This window comes from Siphateles boraxobius, unplaced genomic scaffold (genome assembly GCF_051911475.1).
Source record: "Siphateles boraxobius isolate OS27281-9 unplaced genomic scaffold, OSU_SipBor_1 30, whole genome shotgun sequence".
Lineage (NCBI taxonomy): Eukaryota > Metazoa > Chordata > Actinopteri > Cypriniformes > Leuciscidae > Siphateles > Siphateles boraxobius.
In genome coordinates this window covers 2741741-2761923 of record NW_027508920.1, presented here as the reverse complement: position 1 = coordinate 2761923, position 20183 = coordinate 2741741, and the positions used below count along the sequence as shown (strand labels likewise).

The 20183-nt window shown below is 38.5% G+C and overlaps 1 protein-coding gene across 13 annotated transcripts in view; it reads left to right on the top strand.

The window, feature by feature from the left end:
- def8 (differentially expressed in FDCP 8 homolog) overlaps nucleotides 1-20183 on the top strand; it is a 194001-nt gene that overhangs the window by 172933 nt on the left and 885 nt on the right. For 8 of the 13 annotated variants that reach the window (XM_077248136.1, XM_077248141.1, XM_077248146.1 and 5 more), the window contains 2 exons: nucleotides 16694-16834; nucleotides 18014-18123. In XM_077248136.1, coding sequence (XP_077104251.1) covers nucleotides 16694-16834; nucleotides 18014-18123 — 251 coding nt within the window. Of the gene's footprint in view, nucleotides 1-16693; nucleotides 16835-18013; nucleotides 19484-20183 lie in introns of those variants that run through there. The other 5 variants (XM_077248139.1, XM_077248135.1, XM_077248144.1 and 2 more) reach the window with 2 other exon arrangements.

Sequence of the window (20183 nt, the reverse complement as noted above, 5' to 3'; positions counted from 1 at the left end):
CTCTGTTGTCACCCCCCTGGTCCGAGTTCTGACCGCTGGAAGTTTTTGAATGAAGTAATCCCGGCTACTTTCCGGGGCCACAAAACTGTGCGTTTTTACGTGAAAAAAAGATTTGCGTTTCAAAGCTTGATTAATTTAACACAAAAAAAACACGCCGGGCAAAATTCATACCTCAGTTTTAATGCGGCACTATTTTCCTTCCGTTTCTATCAATCCGCGCTGCTGTCAATGTCAACAGTGCGCACGTGACGATAAGCTGTTGATAGCGCGACTCGCCGACAACATGTCCGACTACGAAACTTCAGATGATGAAACTAATTTTAGCACAGTGTCAGACGGATCAGATGAAGACAGTAATTTATGAACCGGAGTATACCGATGCCGAACTTGAGCAGATGGACAAAGAACGGGAAGAGAGAGAGCGAGAGGACAGAGAAGTTGTCCAATCTGATGCTGGGCCCACCACAGCTGTAGCAAGAGGCAGGATGAATGACAAATGGTGTGTTCAATCAAATATTTTTCACAGCAAATTGTAACAATATATATATATATATATATATTTTTTTTTTTTACACATCTTTTCACGTGTTTTATAATGGAGTCTAAACATCATCTTGTTTACCGTACAGTTTAGACATGGGATCATAAAGTTAGTAAATAGAGCTTACCCGTGGTACTGGTACAGCAAAACTCTTTAAAATCATGTTTTTTCCTTTTCCTCCTTGGTTGGAGATGTAATCGTCTTCGCTGAAGTGAGCACTACACACACGAAAATCCTTTATTCGAGATAATTTAGCTCCCGCTGAGTAGCCGATGGCAACCAGCCAAAGCTGTCTCATATTCATATTTGATACAGGAAAACTATGAAATTTGAACTTTGATCCCGGCACATCCTTGTTGTCACAGCCTGGGAATTTACAAGTTCGCACCATTGTTAATTTAATATTTTTTACCTTGTTGTCGATCGATTGTGTAAACACTATGGAAGAGCTGATCGTCACGTGCGCACTGTTGACATTGACAGCAGCGCGGATTGATAGAAACGGAAGGAAAATAGTGCCGCATTAAAACTGAGGTATGAATTTTGCCCGGCGTGTTTTTTTTGTGTTCAATTAATCAAGCTTTGAAACGCAAATCTTTTTTTCACGTAAAAACGCACAGTTTTGTGGCCCCGGAAAGTAGCCGGGATTACTTCATTCAAAAACTTCCAGCGGTCAGAACTCGGACCAGGGGGGTGACAACAGAGTGGGTCAGTGTGTATACACTATAGTGCTGGTAATGATTGCATACAACTTCATGTCTTAAATGGGCGAACTAACCCTTTAAGATCTGCAATGGTGTATTTGTGATTTTTACACTTTTCAGTCAGGGCTAACTGCTCAGCTAGTAATTTATCTAGCTGTGTTTGGAGATCTTGAATCTTTGCCTCAGACATTTTTGCCTCTGCTTTTTTAGAATGCACATCTTCACATTTAACATCCATAAGCGAAGATATAAATGTTGTTGACTTATCTAGCCGTTTATAACTCATGAAGTTTAAAGCCTCAATTATTTCACCATGTTTTGATTTCTTTTGCTTACTACCCACTGTTTTCCACCAAGTGGAAATTTCATTGTCAATAGCGTCCATGTTAAGACCTTTTTTACTGAGTTTGTACAGTGTAGGCTCGACCTTTTCGGCCCATAATGTAAACAGGACAGGATCATTATACATGTTCCAATTTATATTTGGGGAAATTTCGTTCCCTGAAGCTTTGAATATGAAAAGGTTTTTTGTTTCATTATTAATGAGATGCACGTTCACAGTTTCTGATTCTCATCTATGTTCCTTTGCGTGGTTTTACCGCAGCTATGGGAGTTTTCCACCAAGGATACAAAAATTCAGACTATATGAAGGCAAAGTCATTTTAACGTTTGATAATTCTTTTCATTCTTTAACTTATATTTTCCCCGTTTTTAGATTAGGAAACTATATCACTCTGCGGTCCTTCTCTAAAGTCCGCACGACACACTCTCGCCAGGTCCGGTCATCAAATCAGAGGTAATTTGACTAAATATCTAGGATTTGCCGTATCCACACGTACACAATCAAAGACATATATGTAAGTCTCCTTAAACGCCTCCTCGTTCAAGTACACGTAAAATGATACTGGATGTTAGCCATCGCTAGACTGACGCAAAAGATCTGGAAATATACAAATCCAATAATCTACTTGGGAAAATAATTGTAGAGCAATTCAGAATGACTTCAAAAGTGACAATATTTTGTTTTCCGAATATGAAAAGTATTTCTGTCTCGGAACTTTCAAGAATTAATGAGATGCGCGTTTGTTGTTTCTGACTTTCAAATTCATTGTGAATCACATTATAACCACATTCAGCATAGACACACACTTGTTTAATTCAGTTCACACAGGATACATCGCCTAGAATACAACATCAACAGCCTTTACCTAAGTGTTCCAAATACACCCACAATAAAGCAATCCTGTGTTTAAAGAATAAACTTACAATTAGCCTATGCGCACATATAGTAGCACAAACAACTATAAAGTGTGTTCTATGAGTGCATTACAATGTGTGAAGCACAACTCCAAATTTGAAAATACAAATTATTGCATTATTGCCTGTTAATCCCATCTGTGTTAAAGTGGAAGCTTTCAAATGCAATATAGAGTTTGTAAAGATTAGTTTAGGTTTATTATAGAATATTATTCAATGTGGCCTAGGGCCCATGGTGGGCTGGTCACACAAAAGGGTTAAGTGTTTTTGGAATGCATGGACAATAGCATTTAGCTTAGCCTTGAGATCCGATTTTAGCCTGTAAATCATATCATCCTGTTTTTCCAAAATTAGCTTTTTATAAACAATGCATTATCGACCTGCCTTTTATTGATAAAATCATGTGTTTTCCGATCGTTTACAAACTTAGATTTTTCTTTCTGTTGTTTGCTGATTCTCTTCACGTGTTGCTGGTTTGTTTCAACAAAGCCAATACAACAATGGCGACAAACATGCGGCTAATTTGAAAACTTTTAGGGTTTGTTTTACAGCTCCTCATCAAGTAACGTTACAGAAAAACATTTGGAAGATGTTATTCCGATTTTAGGTTTCGTTTTTTGTTGCTTAGGCAAACAAGGATATCTTTAATCTATTAACAAGGGTTTTCATTTTTCATCTGCGCTGCCGCCATCACGTCCTCACGTATTTCAGTTCCGGACTAAACAAAGGGCCTTCCGACCCGTAACAATGCAAACAACATTTTCTCAACACTTCTCAAAAGGGAAGAAAAAGTTGACTTACCACAGCGGCAGAAGAAAGAGAAGATGTTCAAACCTCATGTTGATTTTAAAATCCCCATACTTTGCTGGAAAAGACGTTGCTCGCAAAATTCATTTTTTGCGACATCACGTCGAGGTCACCAATTTGTAAGGCCATCTAATTCGATCCAATGGCGGTACTCGATTAGAGGTGAAGGTCTCACACGTGTTCCGTCTCTTCCCATGGCAAAGGGATTTTTATTTAAATGCAATACATTTTATCTTATGTATTAACTCGTTTCATCTGACTCCATAAAATGAAAAGGTTTTTCAATGATATCTGTGCATCATTAAATATACGTTAATGTTTGACTATTCCTTTTAACTACAATGAAAATAAAGTCAAAGTCTGTTAGAATAATCAAATATAACAATTTATTATGTCAGGTAAATGTATCATTACAATACAGTCTCGGCGACTCTCAGCATTCACAGGCTGATCCAAATGTTTTCTGATATATTGGGCATCTTATGATCCTATCTTACACATCTCATGCGGTTCCCTTTTCATATAATAAACATAGATTAATTAAAAAAACATTATATTATGAAACATATAAAATGTATGTTTTAGTTTTTTTAACTTATATTTAAGCGTCACACCGCTCCGCTCTGCTCACATGCTCTGGTGTGTAGCCTATACATGCATGTGTGCGTCTATCGCTACGAACCGGAATTAGGCAACCAGAGTCATCGTCATGGCGGCGCGCATTATTTAGAGCAGAATAAGGTGGATACAAAGAGAATCGCAATGCTGACTTGTCATGTTCATTCCCTAATGCAAGTGCAGGTAGGCAGACACCGATTGAGTGTGTGACCATGCACTCACAATTGCAGTGTCAAATTTGAACTCGACATTCTCAAAAAAATGGTTATAAAATGGATATGCAATGGACTTTAGAATGGACTTTCATGCAGTCTGGAGCCCTGGATGAGGAACGCGCTGCCTTAAATACTTACATTTTTAGCCATTTAAGAACATTTATTTGGTTTCATATTTTTGTTTCAATATTATAATATTATTTGTTTGGTTTAATTTAATCTATGTTAATTAAGAAAGAAAATAGCGTAAATTATATGCATCATAAAGGGCGTAGAATTGGATTGAATGGCAATATGTCGGGAGATATGGAGTGGGTCAGAGATGATTTTTGACCACTTCATAAGTTGGTTTGTAGTATTGTTTTGTATAATTTGTATCTTAATTTTAATCATTGTTTTGTTAATCAATTATCTGATTTAAATAAGTTAGAAGAAACAAACAACGCCTGGTGGAATGAAGTGCGTAATTAAACACAAGCCCACTATCATGCCTGATGAAAGGCCGAAACAAACTTGGATGTTTAAGTAATTTCAACTTAAATTACATTAAACTGACTTAAAAAGATGAGTTGAATCTTGTATAACTTATATAAAAAAATGTTGCTTAACTTATTGTGATGAGTTAAAGCAATGTAAAAAAAAATAGGAGATAGGCCGCACTATACATATATTCTTATTGTTTTATTTGCACAGACGCGTTTTGGCGCGTGCCTTCTTCAGTGTGCGTCAGAAACGCATCTGTGCAAATAAAATAAAATGAATATATGCATAGTGCGGCCTCTCTCCTATTTTTTGTATGTTAATCATCCAGGCCAGCACTCTTAAAGTTTATAAGTATATGCATTGAGTGAAACCTGCTCCTATCCTCACTTACTTAAAGCTGCTGTAGGTAAGGTTTTTTTTACATATTTGTTAAAACTGTCATTATTTCCTGACAGTAGAATATGAGACAGATAATCTGTGAAAAAATCAAGCTCCTCTGGCTCCTCCCAGTGGTCCTATTGCCATTTGCAGAAATACACCGCTCGAGTCAGAAACAACCAATCAGAGCCAGGAGGAATGTCTTAGCAGTGTCAATCACGCTCGTGTACGCGCTGATCACACCCCTCTCTTGCACATCGTCGTTCAAACTCAAGATTGCAGGTGTGCTGCAGCTGTGCTAATGGCGGAGAAACAACCTAAACTGCCAATTTCTCGAGTGGCACCTGCTCATAAAACAAAGAGGTAAAAGGAAAAAGACAGATGACGATAAACATGCGAAAAAGAAAGAATTAGACAGAGCCCATTGACTCTGTGTCAAAACTCTAGCCGCATAACATGTAGATAAAAAGGTCACGCACTGTGCTAAGCAACAATTGAAACCTGCTAATTCACTGGCTTGTCATGTTGCTGAAATAATTTACTAGCAAACCTTATCTAGCATTACATATCGCTAGAATAATTACTTACATACTGTAACGTTAGTTACCGTTATATTACCGTTATCTTACTAGCTATTTATAACTTATAGAAAGAGTGCAACGTTATAAAGTTACATGTATTGCAAAATACATAATGATTTGAGGACCAAGTTTGTAGTCAAAGTATGGGCAGGCCATAGTCAGTGTAAAGAATATTGTTGATGTTTCGTCCCTATTAGTGAATGTGCCATAACTGTTTTTCCGCCGTCATCGGTGGCCCTGCTTTCTAGCCTGCGCGTTCACGGCAGGCTCCGCTGTGGGGGAGGAGCTGTGGAGGGAGGGCTGTAGCGCAGCAGAGAGCAAGGGGGTTGGACCTGTAAGTTGTGCTTGTTCAAATTTTCAGGCTGTCAACGTTTACTCAAAACTCCCTACTGCAGCTTTAAAACAATGTAAAAACATATGTTGTCATAACTTATTTATCATATAATTTTTTACAGTGTGTCAACTCTATAGAAAAGAATTAAGAGTTTGATTGTTTGTTTGTTTGCTGTGGAGCAGGGGATACAGAGCTCTTTTATTTGCGATCAACCTAGTTCCCTTTCAAAAGCTACAATCGATGCTGCGCTGCTTAGCGCATTGGGAACGTCTTTAATCGTGACCAGCTGTGAATATTGTGTGTAACACGTCAATAGAATTGACCTGGAGGTATTATAGCCTCGGTTGGTGACGTCATCGGAGTGCACCTGCGACACAAGGCTATAAATTAGATGAGCCACAGCTGCATCATCAGGTCTTTTGTCTTCAGACCATACTGTGATGTGTGTGCTTCTCAAGCTCTCAAAAACTCTTTGTTTCCTCTGATAGGAGTTAGTTTTTGCTAAGCAGTGCGCAGAAAAATCGCTTTCTTTTTCCTCTACACTCTGTCTGACAAATGAAAGAAAAAAAAAGAAAGAAAAAAAAGAAAAAAAAAAGAAAATGAGTGATTTACAAAACAAACGGTGTGTGCCTCCATGTTCCTATGGCTGAATCAGACACACACCAATCCTGTTTTGTGTGTTTGGGGAAAGAGCATGGTGCCCTTGCAAATCTCCTGAGTTCGCCGCCTCCGAGTGTTCCTCCCGTAATGATAAAAGGAGAACTGCTCAGGGCGATCGCTCGTGCAGTGTCCAGATTACACTGATACCATAAAACTCTCAAAGTTTATAAATAAAGATTGTAGAATCTTTTTGATTCTTTTTGAAAGATTGTGCCCTCAACGTCGACCCAATCGACTATCACGGGTGCGAAGGCACGCGATTATATGATGCTGCCTCAGATTGGAGAGACGCTCGCGGGCTATCTCTCCCCTGGGATCACATTATCAGACGCATTTTCAGCAGCGGGTCAGGCTGGTACTGGTCTGTACACCATGGCTATGCATACCAGACTGATCTTATGAAATATTTAAACACAGCCTGTCATCCACACCGTGTTTGCTTGTCTGATTGATATTTGGCTGTATTTATTTCTGAGGAGTTAAATGATAATGTAAACTCGGGCTCGATCGGCCCAAAGTCCAGTATCCGACCAGCACGGAAGGTCTTTACGTGTTACTGTCTTTTCTCGTGGCAAAGTATTTTTGATTAAATGCTATACATTTTCTCATATGTATTTTCTCATTATTTCATCTGACTCCATAAATGAAAACGTTTTAATGATATCCGTGCATCATTAAATGTGAGCGAATGTTTGACTATTCCTTTTAACTCTAATGAAAATAATGTCAAAGTCAGTTAGAATAATCAAATGTAACTATTTATTATGTCAGTTAAATGTATCATTACAATACAGTCTCGGCGACTCTCAGTATTCACAGGCTGATCTTAGGTGCAGAAGGCCCTGATCCTTTTGCTGCATTTCATTACATAGACAGAACCTCTTTCACATGAAAACATGTGCTAACAATGGTAATTTGCATTCGGAGGTCGCACCTTTTGAGAGCAGAGGACCATTTGCCTGAAACTCACACCCTTCTGTGTGCAAGATATTTCTAAACTCTTAAGAACTTTATTACCTTTTGGTTTACTTCTTTGGGAATGAGACATTTGTACCAGTCGCACTGAGACATTTCAAATGATACCAAACATGTATAAAACTGTATGATAATTGTTCACATTAAAACTATATATATTTTGGATGAATTTCAGGTGATCTCACCATGAGAGAGAGAGAGAGAGGGTGGGGGTAGAGGGAAAGAGATGTAGATTAGAATGATTCTGAGGTGAGACTTGTGTCTCGAATGGTACACAAGAGTGAGTTCAAATGGTAATTTCCTTTGTTCTCTCAGAGTGTAGCCCTCTCTTACAGTTCTTCCAGTCTTACGATAATATGAGAAATCAGATGCTTGTATTAATATATTGTCTGGCTGTTCTTTGGCCACATTTAATTCTGACGAATTAAATATTGAAAAAGCCATCTAAAAAATGATTCTCTCATTATGATAAAGCGTGTGAGAGGTTACTTGAGGTGGTGACTCGTGCAATGGCCAGATTACAGCTAGACTTCCCTCCTTGAGGAACTTCATGACGTTAACTTGTTTATGGGGTAAACCTTATTCTTTGTGTGTCTTTCTGCCCTCAACGTCAACTTATTAGACTATCGTGGGTGCAGTGGCATGTGGTTCACGATGATGTGCCAGTCCGAAGAGACGCTCGCGGGCTATCTCTTCAATGGGGCTCATCGTCATTTAAGGATTCAGCACTCCCCACCAAGCCGTGTATAATAACATCCACGCTGGTTGGGGTCAGACTGGTGCTGCTCTGCACACTATGGCAGTGTTGCAGGCATACCAGATTGATCTGCTTTAAAAAAAAAAGAACAACAAAGGGGGGGGCTCAAAAGCGGATTGTTGTAAGTTGTGCTCCCCCTCGTAAAGACTGGGGACCAGCTCGTCACACTCAACATTCTCACAATAGACCTGACACAAAAATCCCGAATTTTTTTTTGTCCCAGGTCTGTGGGGGTGTGCCTCTTCGGGACGGGGCATGTAAAATACATAAATCAGGTCCTACCTGACACCCTCTCGAAACCACTGTAACATCCCTGCCACCTCTGGTGATTCGGGGGGCAGCGGTTTCCAGCGAAATGTTGAATGTTCTGTTGTTTCCTTTTATCGCCCAGGACACAGAACATTTAACATTCCCCCAACAGGAAGTACTAAAATTAGTATCCCTTTAAAGAGACTTTGGCAGCGTGAAAGCTACTGCTGGGTATCTCTCTTTGCGTCCTAAAGACAGTAAAAAGGAATACGTTGCCCTCCTCATTTTAACGGCGTGGTTCCTGCTACCGTGAAACAGGAGTAGGCGCATCTGCTGTCACAAAAGAAGAAATAAATGGGGGACTGCGTCCGTTTTTAGATCTTTGAGGCTTGAACTGTTCCGTCAGAACGCTCAAGTTCAAGATTCTAACTATCAAGAAGATTGTGTTGCAAATTCAATATCGCGATTGGTTCTTCACAACACAGGAAGTTCCTGAGGTTTGCTTTTGGAGGGTGAAGCTTACCAATATCGGGTCCTTCAATTCGACCTAGCCATGTTTCATAGACATCGAGATCGATCCTCGCTCATCCTCTCTCTCTGGGGCTGAGATGCAACGCCAAGAAGAGCATTCTCTCTCCTGCCCAGAGGGTAACATGCTTGGGGGTTAAATGGGACTCTGTCACCATCGGGGGCACATCTGTCTCCCCTCATGTCAAGACCATTTTAAACACCCTAAGCAACTAACACCCTAGCAAGGCTAGGTCAGGACATAGGTCTCATGGCAGCTGCGTCCACAGTAATCCCTCTGGGCCTTTTGCACATAAGACCACTTCAGTTGTGGCTCAAAACTGGGGGATTTAATCTATACAATCCCTAAAGGCAAATAAGGGCAAGGGCACGCGCTGAGTGCTTTGTGTCCTTTCTAAAAATCCATGTTTATGGTAAGTCTGAACTCTGAACACTTTGTGCACTTTCTAAAATCCATGTTTATGGTAAGGGTTACACGCTGCGGATCCGTTCCCTTTCTACATGGTTCAGACCCCGTTTTTTTGCCTTGGGTCCCATTCTAGGTGTGTCTTGCCATCGCAGAGTGCTAACGACAGATGCCTCCCTGTCGGGCTGGGTAGCAGTCTTAAGTGGTCTTCCAGTCCAAGGGATCTAAGGAGGCATCATCTTGATTGGCACATCAATTGCCTTGAATGGATGGCTGTATTTTTGGCCCTGAAATACTTCCTCCAGCAGTTTAGGGGCTATTATGCGCAGGTGGACAATACTATGGTAGTCGCTTACAAAAATCGTCAGGCGGACTGTGTTCACGCCTTCGCAGCAGGCTCTGCTTTAGGGTTAGGAAAGTTCCTGTCCCTTACGACGATTTACACCCTTGGGAGTCCTGGCCAAGGTTCGTCATCAAGGGTCCTTGCCTCTTACTGATAGCGCATTGTTGGCGTAACAGAGTTTGGTTCTCGGAAATAATATCCCTCCTCGACGGCTCGCACTGGGCAATACCGAACAGGAGGGACCTTCAGTCTCAAATGCAGGGGACAATATCCCCAATCCGAGTTGTGGAACCTTCATGCTTGGCCCCGGAAGGCTACCAACTGAGGGACACTGGGTTTTCAGCTGATATCATAGAGACCATTCTCAGTCCTAGGGCTCCCTCCACTAGAGGATGTTATGCCAATAAATGGGGTGTCTTTGAAAGGTGGTGCACTGCACATAATGCAGATCCAGTTAACTGCCAGATTGCTGCAGTTCCGGACTTCCTGCAGGAAAAATTATCAACAGGCATATGCCCCGCCACTCTCAAGGTTTATGTGACCGCTCTTTCGGCTTGCCACGCCTTGGTTGACAGGGTGTCACTTGGGAGACATCATCTGCTCGTTGGCTCGCTTCATTCGTGGGGCCAGACGACTGAGGCCTCCCGTAAGTACCAAGATCCCTTCATGTGATGAGTTGAGACCCCCCCTTTGAACCTCTAGAGTCAGCGTCTGACAAATTTCTGACCATAAAGATGTTTTTTCTTATGGCTATAACTTCTTTAAAAATAATCGGGGATATGCAGGCTCTGTCAATCTCACCATCCTGCTTAGACTTTGCCCCAGGAATGGTAAAACTGATTTTGCATCCTCATCCTGAATACCTGCCTAAGGTTCCTTTCCCGACTGTACATCCGGTCACTCTCGAGGCCTTCTGCCCGCCGCCGTTCACAACGCCGGAGCAGGAGAGATCTCACAGACTGTGTGGCCAGTCCATGCTCTTCAGACCTATGTCCACCGAACTAGCCAGTGGCGTAAGTCAGAGCAACTGTTCATCTGTTATGGGGGCTGTAACAAGGGGGTGGCCGCCACCAAGCAGACCATGTCACATTGGATCAGGGATGTTTTTGCTCTTGCCTATGAGGCGTGCGGTCAAGCTTCGCCAACGGGTCAAAGGGCTCACTCCACCAGGGGGGTAGCCCCCTCTAAGGCTCTGGCTAGGGGTTCCCCCTTACAAATTGTTTGTGATTCGGCAGGCTTGACCTCTCCGCACACATTCATAAGATTTTATAATTTGGATGTTTATGCCACTCCGGGCTCTCACGTCCTTGAGTCGACATCACAAGCTAATGTCTGAGGCCTTTTTTTGTGTTCTTGTGAGCACATCTACACAACCGTAAGGGGTCCAGACACCTTCAAGCACGGCGGCGTGGGTTTTCTCGTTCCCAATGCGCTAAGCAGTGGAGCATCAATTGTAGCCTTTATAAGGGAACGATCTGGGTTACTTGGCCCTGAAAAAGCGGAACGAGATACATTGCCGTGCTGAAGATGTCCCAGGACTGCTCTTCAGACAAAATATCCTTATGATGCAGCTGTGGCTCATCTAATTTATAGCCTTGTGTCGCGGGTGCGCTCCAATAACGTCACCAACTGAGGCTATAATACCTCCGGGTCAATTCTATTGACGTGTTACACACAATATTCACAGTTGGTCACGATTAAAGACGTTCCAAATGCGCTAAGCAGCGCAGCATTTCATTCTGCTTTTTTAGGGAACATGGTTACAGCCCAGCTAAAGTTAGTTTTGATTGATTCATTTCCGTTGCAAAGATCATTAGTTATTAATTTAGTGGCCGCTTACACGACACCATTCTAACAGAAAACTCTTAATGCGCTCTGACCTGCTCATTCGCACAACAACAGTGCCTGATTGCTCGAGAAAGCAAACATTGAAATAGGTTCCAAGGTGCAGGCGTTGAATAATTTGGGGAAAAAAAGTTTTTATCTCCACGCAAACTTCAAAAACGCAAACATGTGAAAACGCTGACGGATATGCTTATGCATATTACATATTACGTGTTTAGTGTATATGTATGCGCATTTGAATATATATATATATATATATATATAAGTGCAGGCGTCTAGTCTTTCTCTACAAATTGAATACCTGTCTGGCCTTAAAAATTCATAATACTGAATTTAAAAAAAACAAATTGTCCATATGTGAACCGGAATTATTTTGACTACGTTTTATCTGTACAGAGGTAAAGGGAAGTGAGGGAGGTCTTCACAGGGGAGAGACTAATTGACACTTCAGGACTGCGCTGTCGTCATGTGCAGGCGCAGGCATATACTATATTATTATTTAGCCTACAATATAATATGAGCTGTGTCTTCCCTGAAAAGTTTACTTTCATTACCTAAACGAGAGAGACCCGGCACGCGTCAGCAAGGGAGTAAGAGAAACTTGCTCAAAGAAAAGTTAAAAGAAAAACTTCTGTTCTTAATTTATATTGCTTAGTACTGTTTTAATTTTGCACTGTTTTACGCAGCGTTGCAATTTCTTTGGCAATACAAATTTAAAATGTTGCAAGAATCAGATTCTGTAGTCAAGAGACAGAGTTGGGGGGAGAGGAGGAGGGGTATTGATATGCGTAAAAGATGACATCAAATGTGAGCGCATTCTTTTTAAAGCAGCAGATACATTGGAATATGTTGCTTTAAAAATTATATTATCCCAACAGATGTCTTTCATTCTAATAGGATTATATAGACCTCCGTCAACAGATGACACTTTCTATGATCAATTCATTGATATGTTAAAAGAGTGTAATCTTAACAAAGAACTTATTCGTATGGGTGATTTTAATTTAAACTGTGAAAACAAAGGGAAGAGAAAAAAACTTAGATTTAAGTTAAAATAGATTTAAAAATATAATGCCATTCCACACAGACATTATGTCTCATATACATAAAAGTAAACAACATGCATTTGACAGTGCGATCAATAGTTTTGTCTGGGATGATATTTTGTCTACAGATGATGTGGAATATGGTTGTGATTTATTTACAACAAAAATCAAAAATTTTAAGAAACAGAGTTAATCTACCTTGGTTTAGTGACAACTTGTGGCAAATGATGAAGTGTAGAGACTCCACTTTAAAGAAAGCAATAAAGACTAGAAGAGATACAGATATTTTAATTTATAAAGGTATGAGGAATAAAGTGGTTAAGGAATTAAGATTAGCAAAATCACGTTTCTATCTTCAAGTAATCGATGAGGCTAAAGGTAATAGTAAAGAAATCTGGAAAAAATATTAACAACCTTGTAGGGCGAGAACAACTTCATACAGAAGATATACATCCAAGATTTCGGGGTGAGAAAATTGAAGACAAAGTTGAAATTGCCTCCATTTTTAACTCCTTTTTTATTCAATCGGTCCATGAGTTAGGAAATCACTTCAAAAAAAGAGAACCTACTTATACATACTAATAAAGATCAGGGTTTTAATTTGGTGACAACTAATGAAGGACAAGTAAAAAAAAAAAATCTATTCTAAAAGTAGAGATGCTTTTAATATGGATAGTATGCTAATTAAGAAACACTTAGATACTTTAACTCCTCCAATCACACACTTAATTAATCTTTCGATTACTCAAAGCCACTTTCCTGATAACTGGAAGCATGCAGTAATCTCACCTATTTTCAAGTCTGGAGACCGCTATGATGCAAATAACTATAGGCCGATAAGTATATTACCAGTACTATCAAAGGTCATGGAAAAAAATATCATAGAGCAGTTGAGAATGCATCTAAATAACTGCAACTCTGCCTTAAATTACATGCATTTTGGATTCAGGAAGAACTATTGCACAGAAACAGCCATTTTACACTTCACAGAAAAAGTAAGAACACAACTTGATAAGGGAGGAGTTGTTGCTGCAGTGTTCTTGGATTTGCGTAAAGGCTTTTGACACAGTGAATCACGATGTTCTTATTTCAAAGCTCTCTAAATTTAATCTTTCTGCCAAAACACTAGCATGGCTTTAAACCTACTTGTCAAATAGGATGCAGTGTGTTAGAATTAAAGATGTATGCACTAGTTATATAAAAATACAATGGGAGTGCCTCAAGGATCTGTATTAGGTCCTTTACTTTTTAGTCTTTATATTAATGATCTTCCACAACGCTGTAATGGAGTTGATATACAATTATATGGCGATGAAACTGTTCTGTACACACATGCAAAAAATGCTCGGCTAGCAGCTGAGAAATTAACTTATGCCGTGCAAGGTGTTATTGAATGGCTTGAACAATCTTGTCTTACCTTGAATATTAGTAAGACAAAGGGTATGTTCTTTAGTAAAACTAAGAGACAGACTCAAATTGCAGACATTTTAATTAAAAATGAATCAATTGACATAGTAACTGAATTTAAATATCTTGGTGTCATCTTAGATTCAAATTTCAATTTTAAAAAACACATTAAGAAAATGACAAAAACTATAAAATACAATTTGGCAAATTTTAGACAGATTAGATTGTTCCTCCCTATGGATGTAGCCAAAATATTTATGCATGCCTTAATTTTTTCACATATTTCATATTGTATCACCTGTTGGGGACAGGCCAGTGAGTCTGACATTAGACCTATAGAATCATTATACGAGCAAGCTATAAAAATCCTTGATAAAAATCCATTCCGGTATCACCATTGCAAGATCTTAGAGAAACATCATTTATTGAGTTTTGAAAATTTTAGACTCTTTTTTCAAACTTGACTCTAGTGTATAAGATTCTACACGGCCTGGCCCCTACTTGTTTATCGGTTTTTGTTTGCAATCGCCCTGTAACTTCAGTAAAATCTACCAGAATAGCTTCCATTTTTGACTGTAACATACCCTTCTGTCGTTCAACCTTTAGACAATCTGCTTTTTCTTATAAAGCCACTACACAGTGGAATGCAATAGCGAATGACGTAAAGAGCAGCAATTCCATTAAGAGTTTTAAGTCAGAAATGAAATCCTTTCTGAAGACCACTCAAATCTGTACTCACTGAAGCTGATGTGGTGTTGATGAAATGCGTTTTTTGTATGTATGTAGGGGATGGGGGATGGTTGAGTTTGTTTTTATTGTACCCTGCCAGGGGAGTGCTGATGTAAAATAGCCTACGGCTAACTCTGGTACGATGCATCAAATGGCAACATTTATGTTTGAAATTGTACATGGTCCCTAATAAATAAATTATTTTTTTTTTTAAAAATTCATGACCGTCAGTTATCTCAATTTTGTGTGTGATTCAGGCTATCGTGGTTTGATATATTTGAGTAAAAAGTATTAGGCTCATTAATACCTTTGGCTTATTCCAAATACAACAAATTGCATACTTTGTCTTCAATAACAAATGTACATTAAATAAAACTTGTATACTATAATGTATTTTGAAAGTATACTTTCAATGCATTATTACAATGATCATTTCCAGCACACAGTTAATATATACCTAAAATATATTTTTAATAAAGTGTAAATAAATACACTTTTAAAAAATAAACTGAATTTTCACTTCAATATATTATAATTTCACTTCAATATATTATTTTCTAAAAATATATTTTTAGAAAATATACTAAAGTACAATTATTTTAAAGTGTGTTAAAAGTTGTATTGTGAAAATAGGTAAAGCATGATGCTAATATACTTTTAAAATATTTAAAGATAGTACAATTTTTGACTTTTTTCACTAGGGCTCTTTCGGCCAACATTGGTTAAGAGCAAATATTTACAATGTTGTTGTCATAATAAACACCTGTTACTAACAAAATGACAAATAAGGAATAACAAAGCTCCGAAAAGTGTTTCGAAAAAACACATGTACCTTTCAAACGTTTTTATTTGTTACAAATATTAAACTAGAGGCTACATTTTGTGACCTAACTATGATGTTGGTTTGAGAAGCCACATGTTGTAGTGCTGCCCACTAGGCTATTGTCTTATCACTCCTAAATACTCCCATGCAGAGCTTAATTCATGTAGCCTATTAGAAAACGAATCTATCACTCACATGGTGCAGTTGTCTGCTACTCGAGGAAACGTGTTGTGATACATCCACTCCATAACATGTGAAAATATATAGTTGTAGCGCCACTTGGCGGTCAAGAGCAGAAATGGATCAGTACATTGTGTTTATACACTGATCAGTCTCTGAGATCCTCAAACCAAGGACTATTAGTGGTTACAAGGACCAGATTAAAACTTAGAGGTGTCCAAGCATTTGTTGTTGCAGCACTAAAACTGTGGAACAGTCTGCCTGTTAGTTTTAGAACTGCCACAACTGTAGATCATTTTTAATCAAAACTCAAATATTATTTGTTTTCTATAGCTTTTAATCAATGATGCAATATGTTGTTGTTTGTATGTGTTTATCTGTATACCATGCCATGTAAAGCACATTGGTCAACAGCTGTTGACATAATTGTGCTCTATAAATAAAGTGACATTGATATTAATTTGGGTTATGCTTTATTTTAAGGTGTCCTTGTATAGAGTAATTGTACAATTAAGGAGTAATAATAATTAACAACATGTACTTATACTATAGGGTTAGGAGTTTAGGGTTTAGATAAGAGTTAGTTGCTTGTAATTTTGCATAATTTACTGTTTTTACTATAGGAAGTACATATAACGTGTAACATTAAAATAAAATGTTACCTCAATTTATTACCCTAAAATGAATACAGTTTCACTTCTGTGTTTTTTCTGTAATCTTGCATATGAATTATTTGAAATGTTGAACCCTAAATAACTTATCTTTAATTAGCAATAGGGTAAAGATGGTGGAATTTTAAATAACTGATGGTATAACTGTTGTCACAGCTTCAAGACCGTCAGCACTTTGTGGAGAATGATGACATGTACAGCCTACAGGACCTGATTGACATCTCCAGTGGGCATCTCAGTTGTTCCCTCACTGAAATTCACCTAACTTTTGCCAAACATATTAAACTGGACTGTGAGGTAAGTTTGTGGGTGATGCTCTGTACATAGAAGCACAGACAATGAAGAAAAAAAAGCTAACAAAGTTTATTCAAACTCTTTAAAGGGGTCGGATAATTTCATTCCAGTTATAATGTCGCTTTGGCTTGCTTAGTTGGGGACATTTAATATTCAACAATATTATTGATCTGCCTTACTTAAGGTGGACGATGACACCATTTTCTTCTAGAAACAAACTTTGTTTGTATTATTTTTTAATGCTATCACTGTGAAGCTGCTTTGAAACAATCTGTATTGTATAAAGCGCTATATAAATACCGGTGACTTGACTTGACTTGATAATATTAGTCAAGGTTTCTCACACCATATCTCTGTGAACTGTTAAATTAAACAGACTGTAAAACCTTAAAGGTTTTAGTTCACCCAAAACTGTAAATTCTGTCACCATGTACTCACACTCATGTTCCAAACCTGATTTTTTGTCTTTTGCTGGACACAAAAAAAATATATTTTGAAAAATGTGTTATTTTTACACACAGGCTGTGGGTATGCTGTTGGGTTCATCTTAATTTATATAATATAGGCCTGGTTTCACAGACAGGGCTGAGATTAAGCCAGGATTAGGCCTTAGTTCAATTAGGACATTTAAGTAGCTTTTATAAGCGTGCCTTAAAAAAAAATTACTGGTGTGCATCTTGAGACAAAACAATGGCACTCACATATTTTAAGTTAGAACAGCTCAAAAATGCAATTTAGTCTGGGACTAGGCTTAAGCTTTGTCTGTGAAACTGGGGGATAACCTGGGTGGATGAAGTACACAAATCCTGAACTGATTCATCAAAATGAATAAGAAACACATTTTTACAGTGAAAAAAAATCTAGTTCTTATTTTGTTCAGTTCATATTTCATGGCTAGAAATTGTTTGTTTTCTGTGCCTGTGCTCTGTAAAACAATTTCAGTTAATTCTGAATTAAATGTCTCAAAATTTGATCATAATTTGATCATGGTACAGCCTACAGTACAAGAAACTGTACAAGGTGGGCCGACCCGTTACTATGTAAATATATAAAGAATGAATGATAGTAAATCAATACATTCCCTCTCCCTTGAAAGTGAGAAGCTTCTGAAGTGAAATAAATTCTGCTGTGTCACTATGCCAGCATCTTTGTCTTAACTCTCTTTTTTTTTTATACCATCAGAAATGCCAGGCCAAAGGCTTCATGTGTGAATTGTGCAAAGAGGGTGACATTCTCTTCCCATTCGACAGCCACACCTCCATCTGTAATGACTGCTTCGCTGTTTTCCACAGGTTTGCTTTTGAACACATCAGATACAGTATATCTCCAATTACCACTTTCCATATGCACTGTTATAGGGCCTGGAAAGGCATAGGTTCGGTTCACTAATCATATTAACTCAAGGGAACTTGATTATATATTCTTGGCCACAAGATATTATTTTGAGGCCATAAAAGCCATAAAGATTAATTTAGTCAAAATAACATTCATACCTCGTGACCATGCAGTGTGAAGTCGTGACCGTGAGATCCTATGATGAGGAAACCATATCCTTTTCTCATGGCCATGAGTTTAATAAGTAAAACAGACCTGTATGACTACAGCAATGTGCGAAAGTCTGAAAATAATCAGAAAGAAGATGAAGTAATTTATTTTAAATTAGAAATGACATATTGTGAGTCAGAAAGAAGTCAGAAAGTCAGAAGGCATTGAAGAAGTTAATTCTTTAAGTGACAGTTCACCCAAAATTGAAAATGCTTTCAAGTCAGGTCAAGTCACCTTTATTTATATAGCGCTTTCTACAATACAGACTGTTTCAAAGCAGCTTTACACACCATGTATGATTTTTTTTCTGAGAAACAAAAGTGTGAAGAGAGTGAGCCAAACCATCCCTTCCCAGGCACCATAAACTGCAACTTTACACTTAATGTTATGCTTTTTAATTTGACAGTGTTGACTGTAAACCTCAATAAAGAGGGCGATAGAGTTCTACAAATGTCTGTGCCTTTCTAGATCTAATCCCCTAAAGCAGGGGTCTGTGACCCTGCTGCTGGAGAGCTACTATCCTGCAGAGTTTAGCTCCAACCCCAATCAAACACACCTGAAACACCTAATCAAGGTGTTTATGGTTACTTTGAAAATTACAGGTAGAAATGTTGGAGCAGGGTTGGAACTGAAGTCTGCAGGAAGGTAGCTTTCCAGGAGCCTTGCCCTAGAGGTAGATTGATATGAACATATTTTACTCTTCCTAACTTGCTCAGTGATATTGTCTTCACTGTTGGTTTGCTATGACAGTAGTTGACCTGAAAGAGAAAATGTCCCTTAAAGGGTTAGTTCACCCAAAAATGAAAATTACCCCATGATTTACTCAACCTGAAGCCATCCTAAATGACATTCTTCTTTCAGACGAATACAATCGGAGTTATATAAAAAAATGTCCTGGCTCTTCCAAGCTTTATAATGGGAATGAATGGCTGGAGAAAATTTGAAGCCCAAAAAAGTGCATCCATCCATGATAAAAAATATTCCAAACGGCTCCAAGGTGTGAATAAAGGCCTTCTAAGAAAAATACCCATATTTATAACTTCATAATCTAAATTAACTAGCTTCCGCCAGACAACCGTAGACATACTACGCAACTTGCGTAGTATAAGTCGACTTGAGTCATAAGAGTAACCCGTGGTGCATGTATGACGTAGGAGTATTGTAAGCTTCTAGATTCAAACTGAAGCTCTTCTATAATACAGAAATCCTCCGACATTTCACTTCAAAATGGCTAATTCGCGACAGGTGTTTTGTTTTGCTCTTTCCTCTGAGCTTCAGCGTTCATCATTACGTTGTGCGTCGGGTCAGGGGTAAGTCTTCCACCGTAAATCGATGCATACGGTTGTCTGTCGGAAGCTAGTGATTATAGTTTATAAAATATGGGTATTTTCCTTACACAAATGCATGGCTTCACTTCAGGTCTTTATTAACCCCCTGGAGTCGTATGGATTATTTTTTATAATGGATGGATGCACTTTTTTGGTCTTCAAATTTTCTCCAGCCATTCACTCTCATTATAAAGCTTGGAGGAGACAGGACATTTTTTAATATAACGCCGATTGTATTCGTCTGAAAGAAGAATGTCATATTCACCTAGGATGGCTTCAGGGTGAGTAAATCATGGACTAATTTTCATTTTTGAGTGAACTATCCCTTGTGACAATGCTGAGTATTTAAGGTAAACAACAATGTACTTGTGCTGCTGAATGAAACTGCACATTTCTGAAAGCTTGTGTAGCTAGAAGCGCTTGCATTCATGTACCTAGTCATTCTTGCTAAGTTTGATTCTTTTTTATTTTATTTTGCC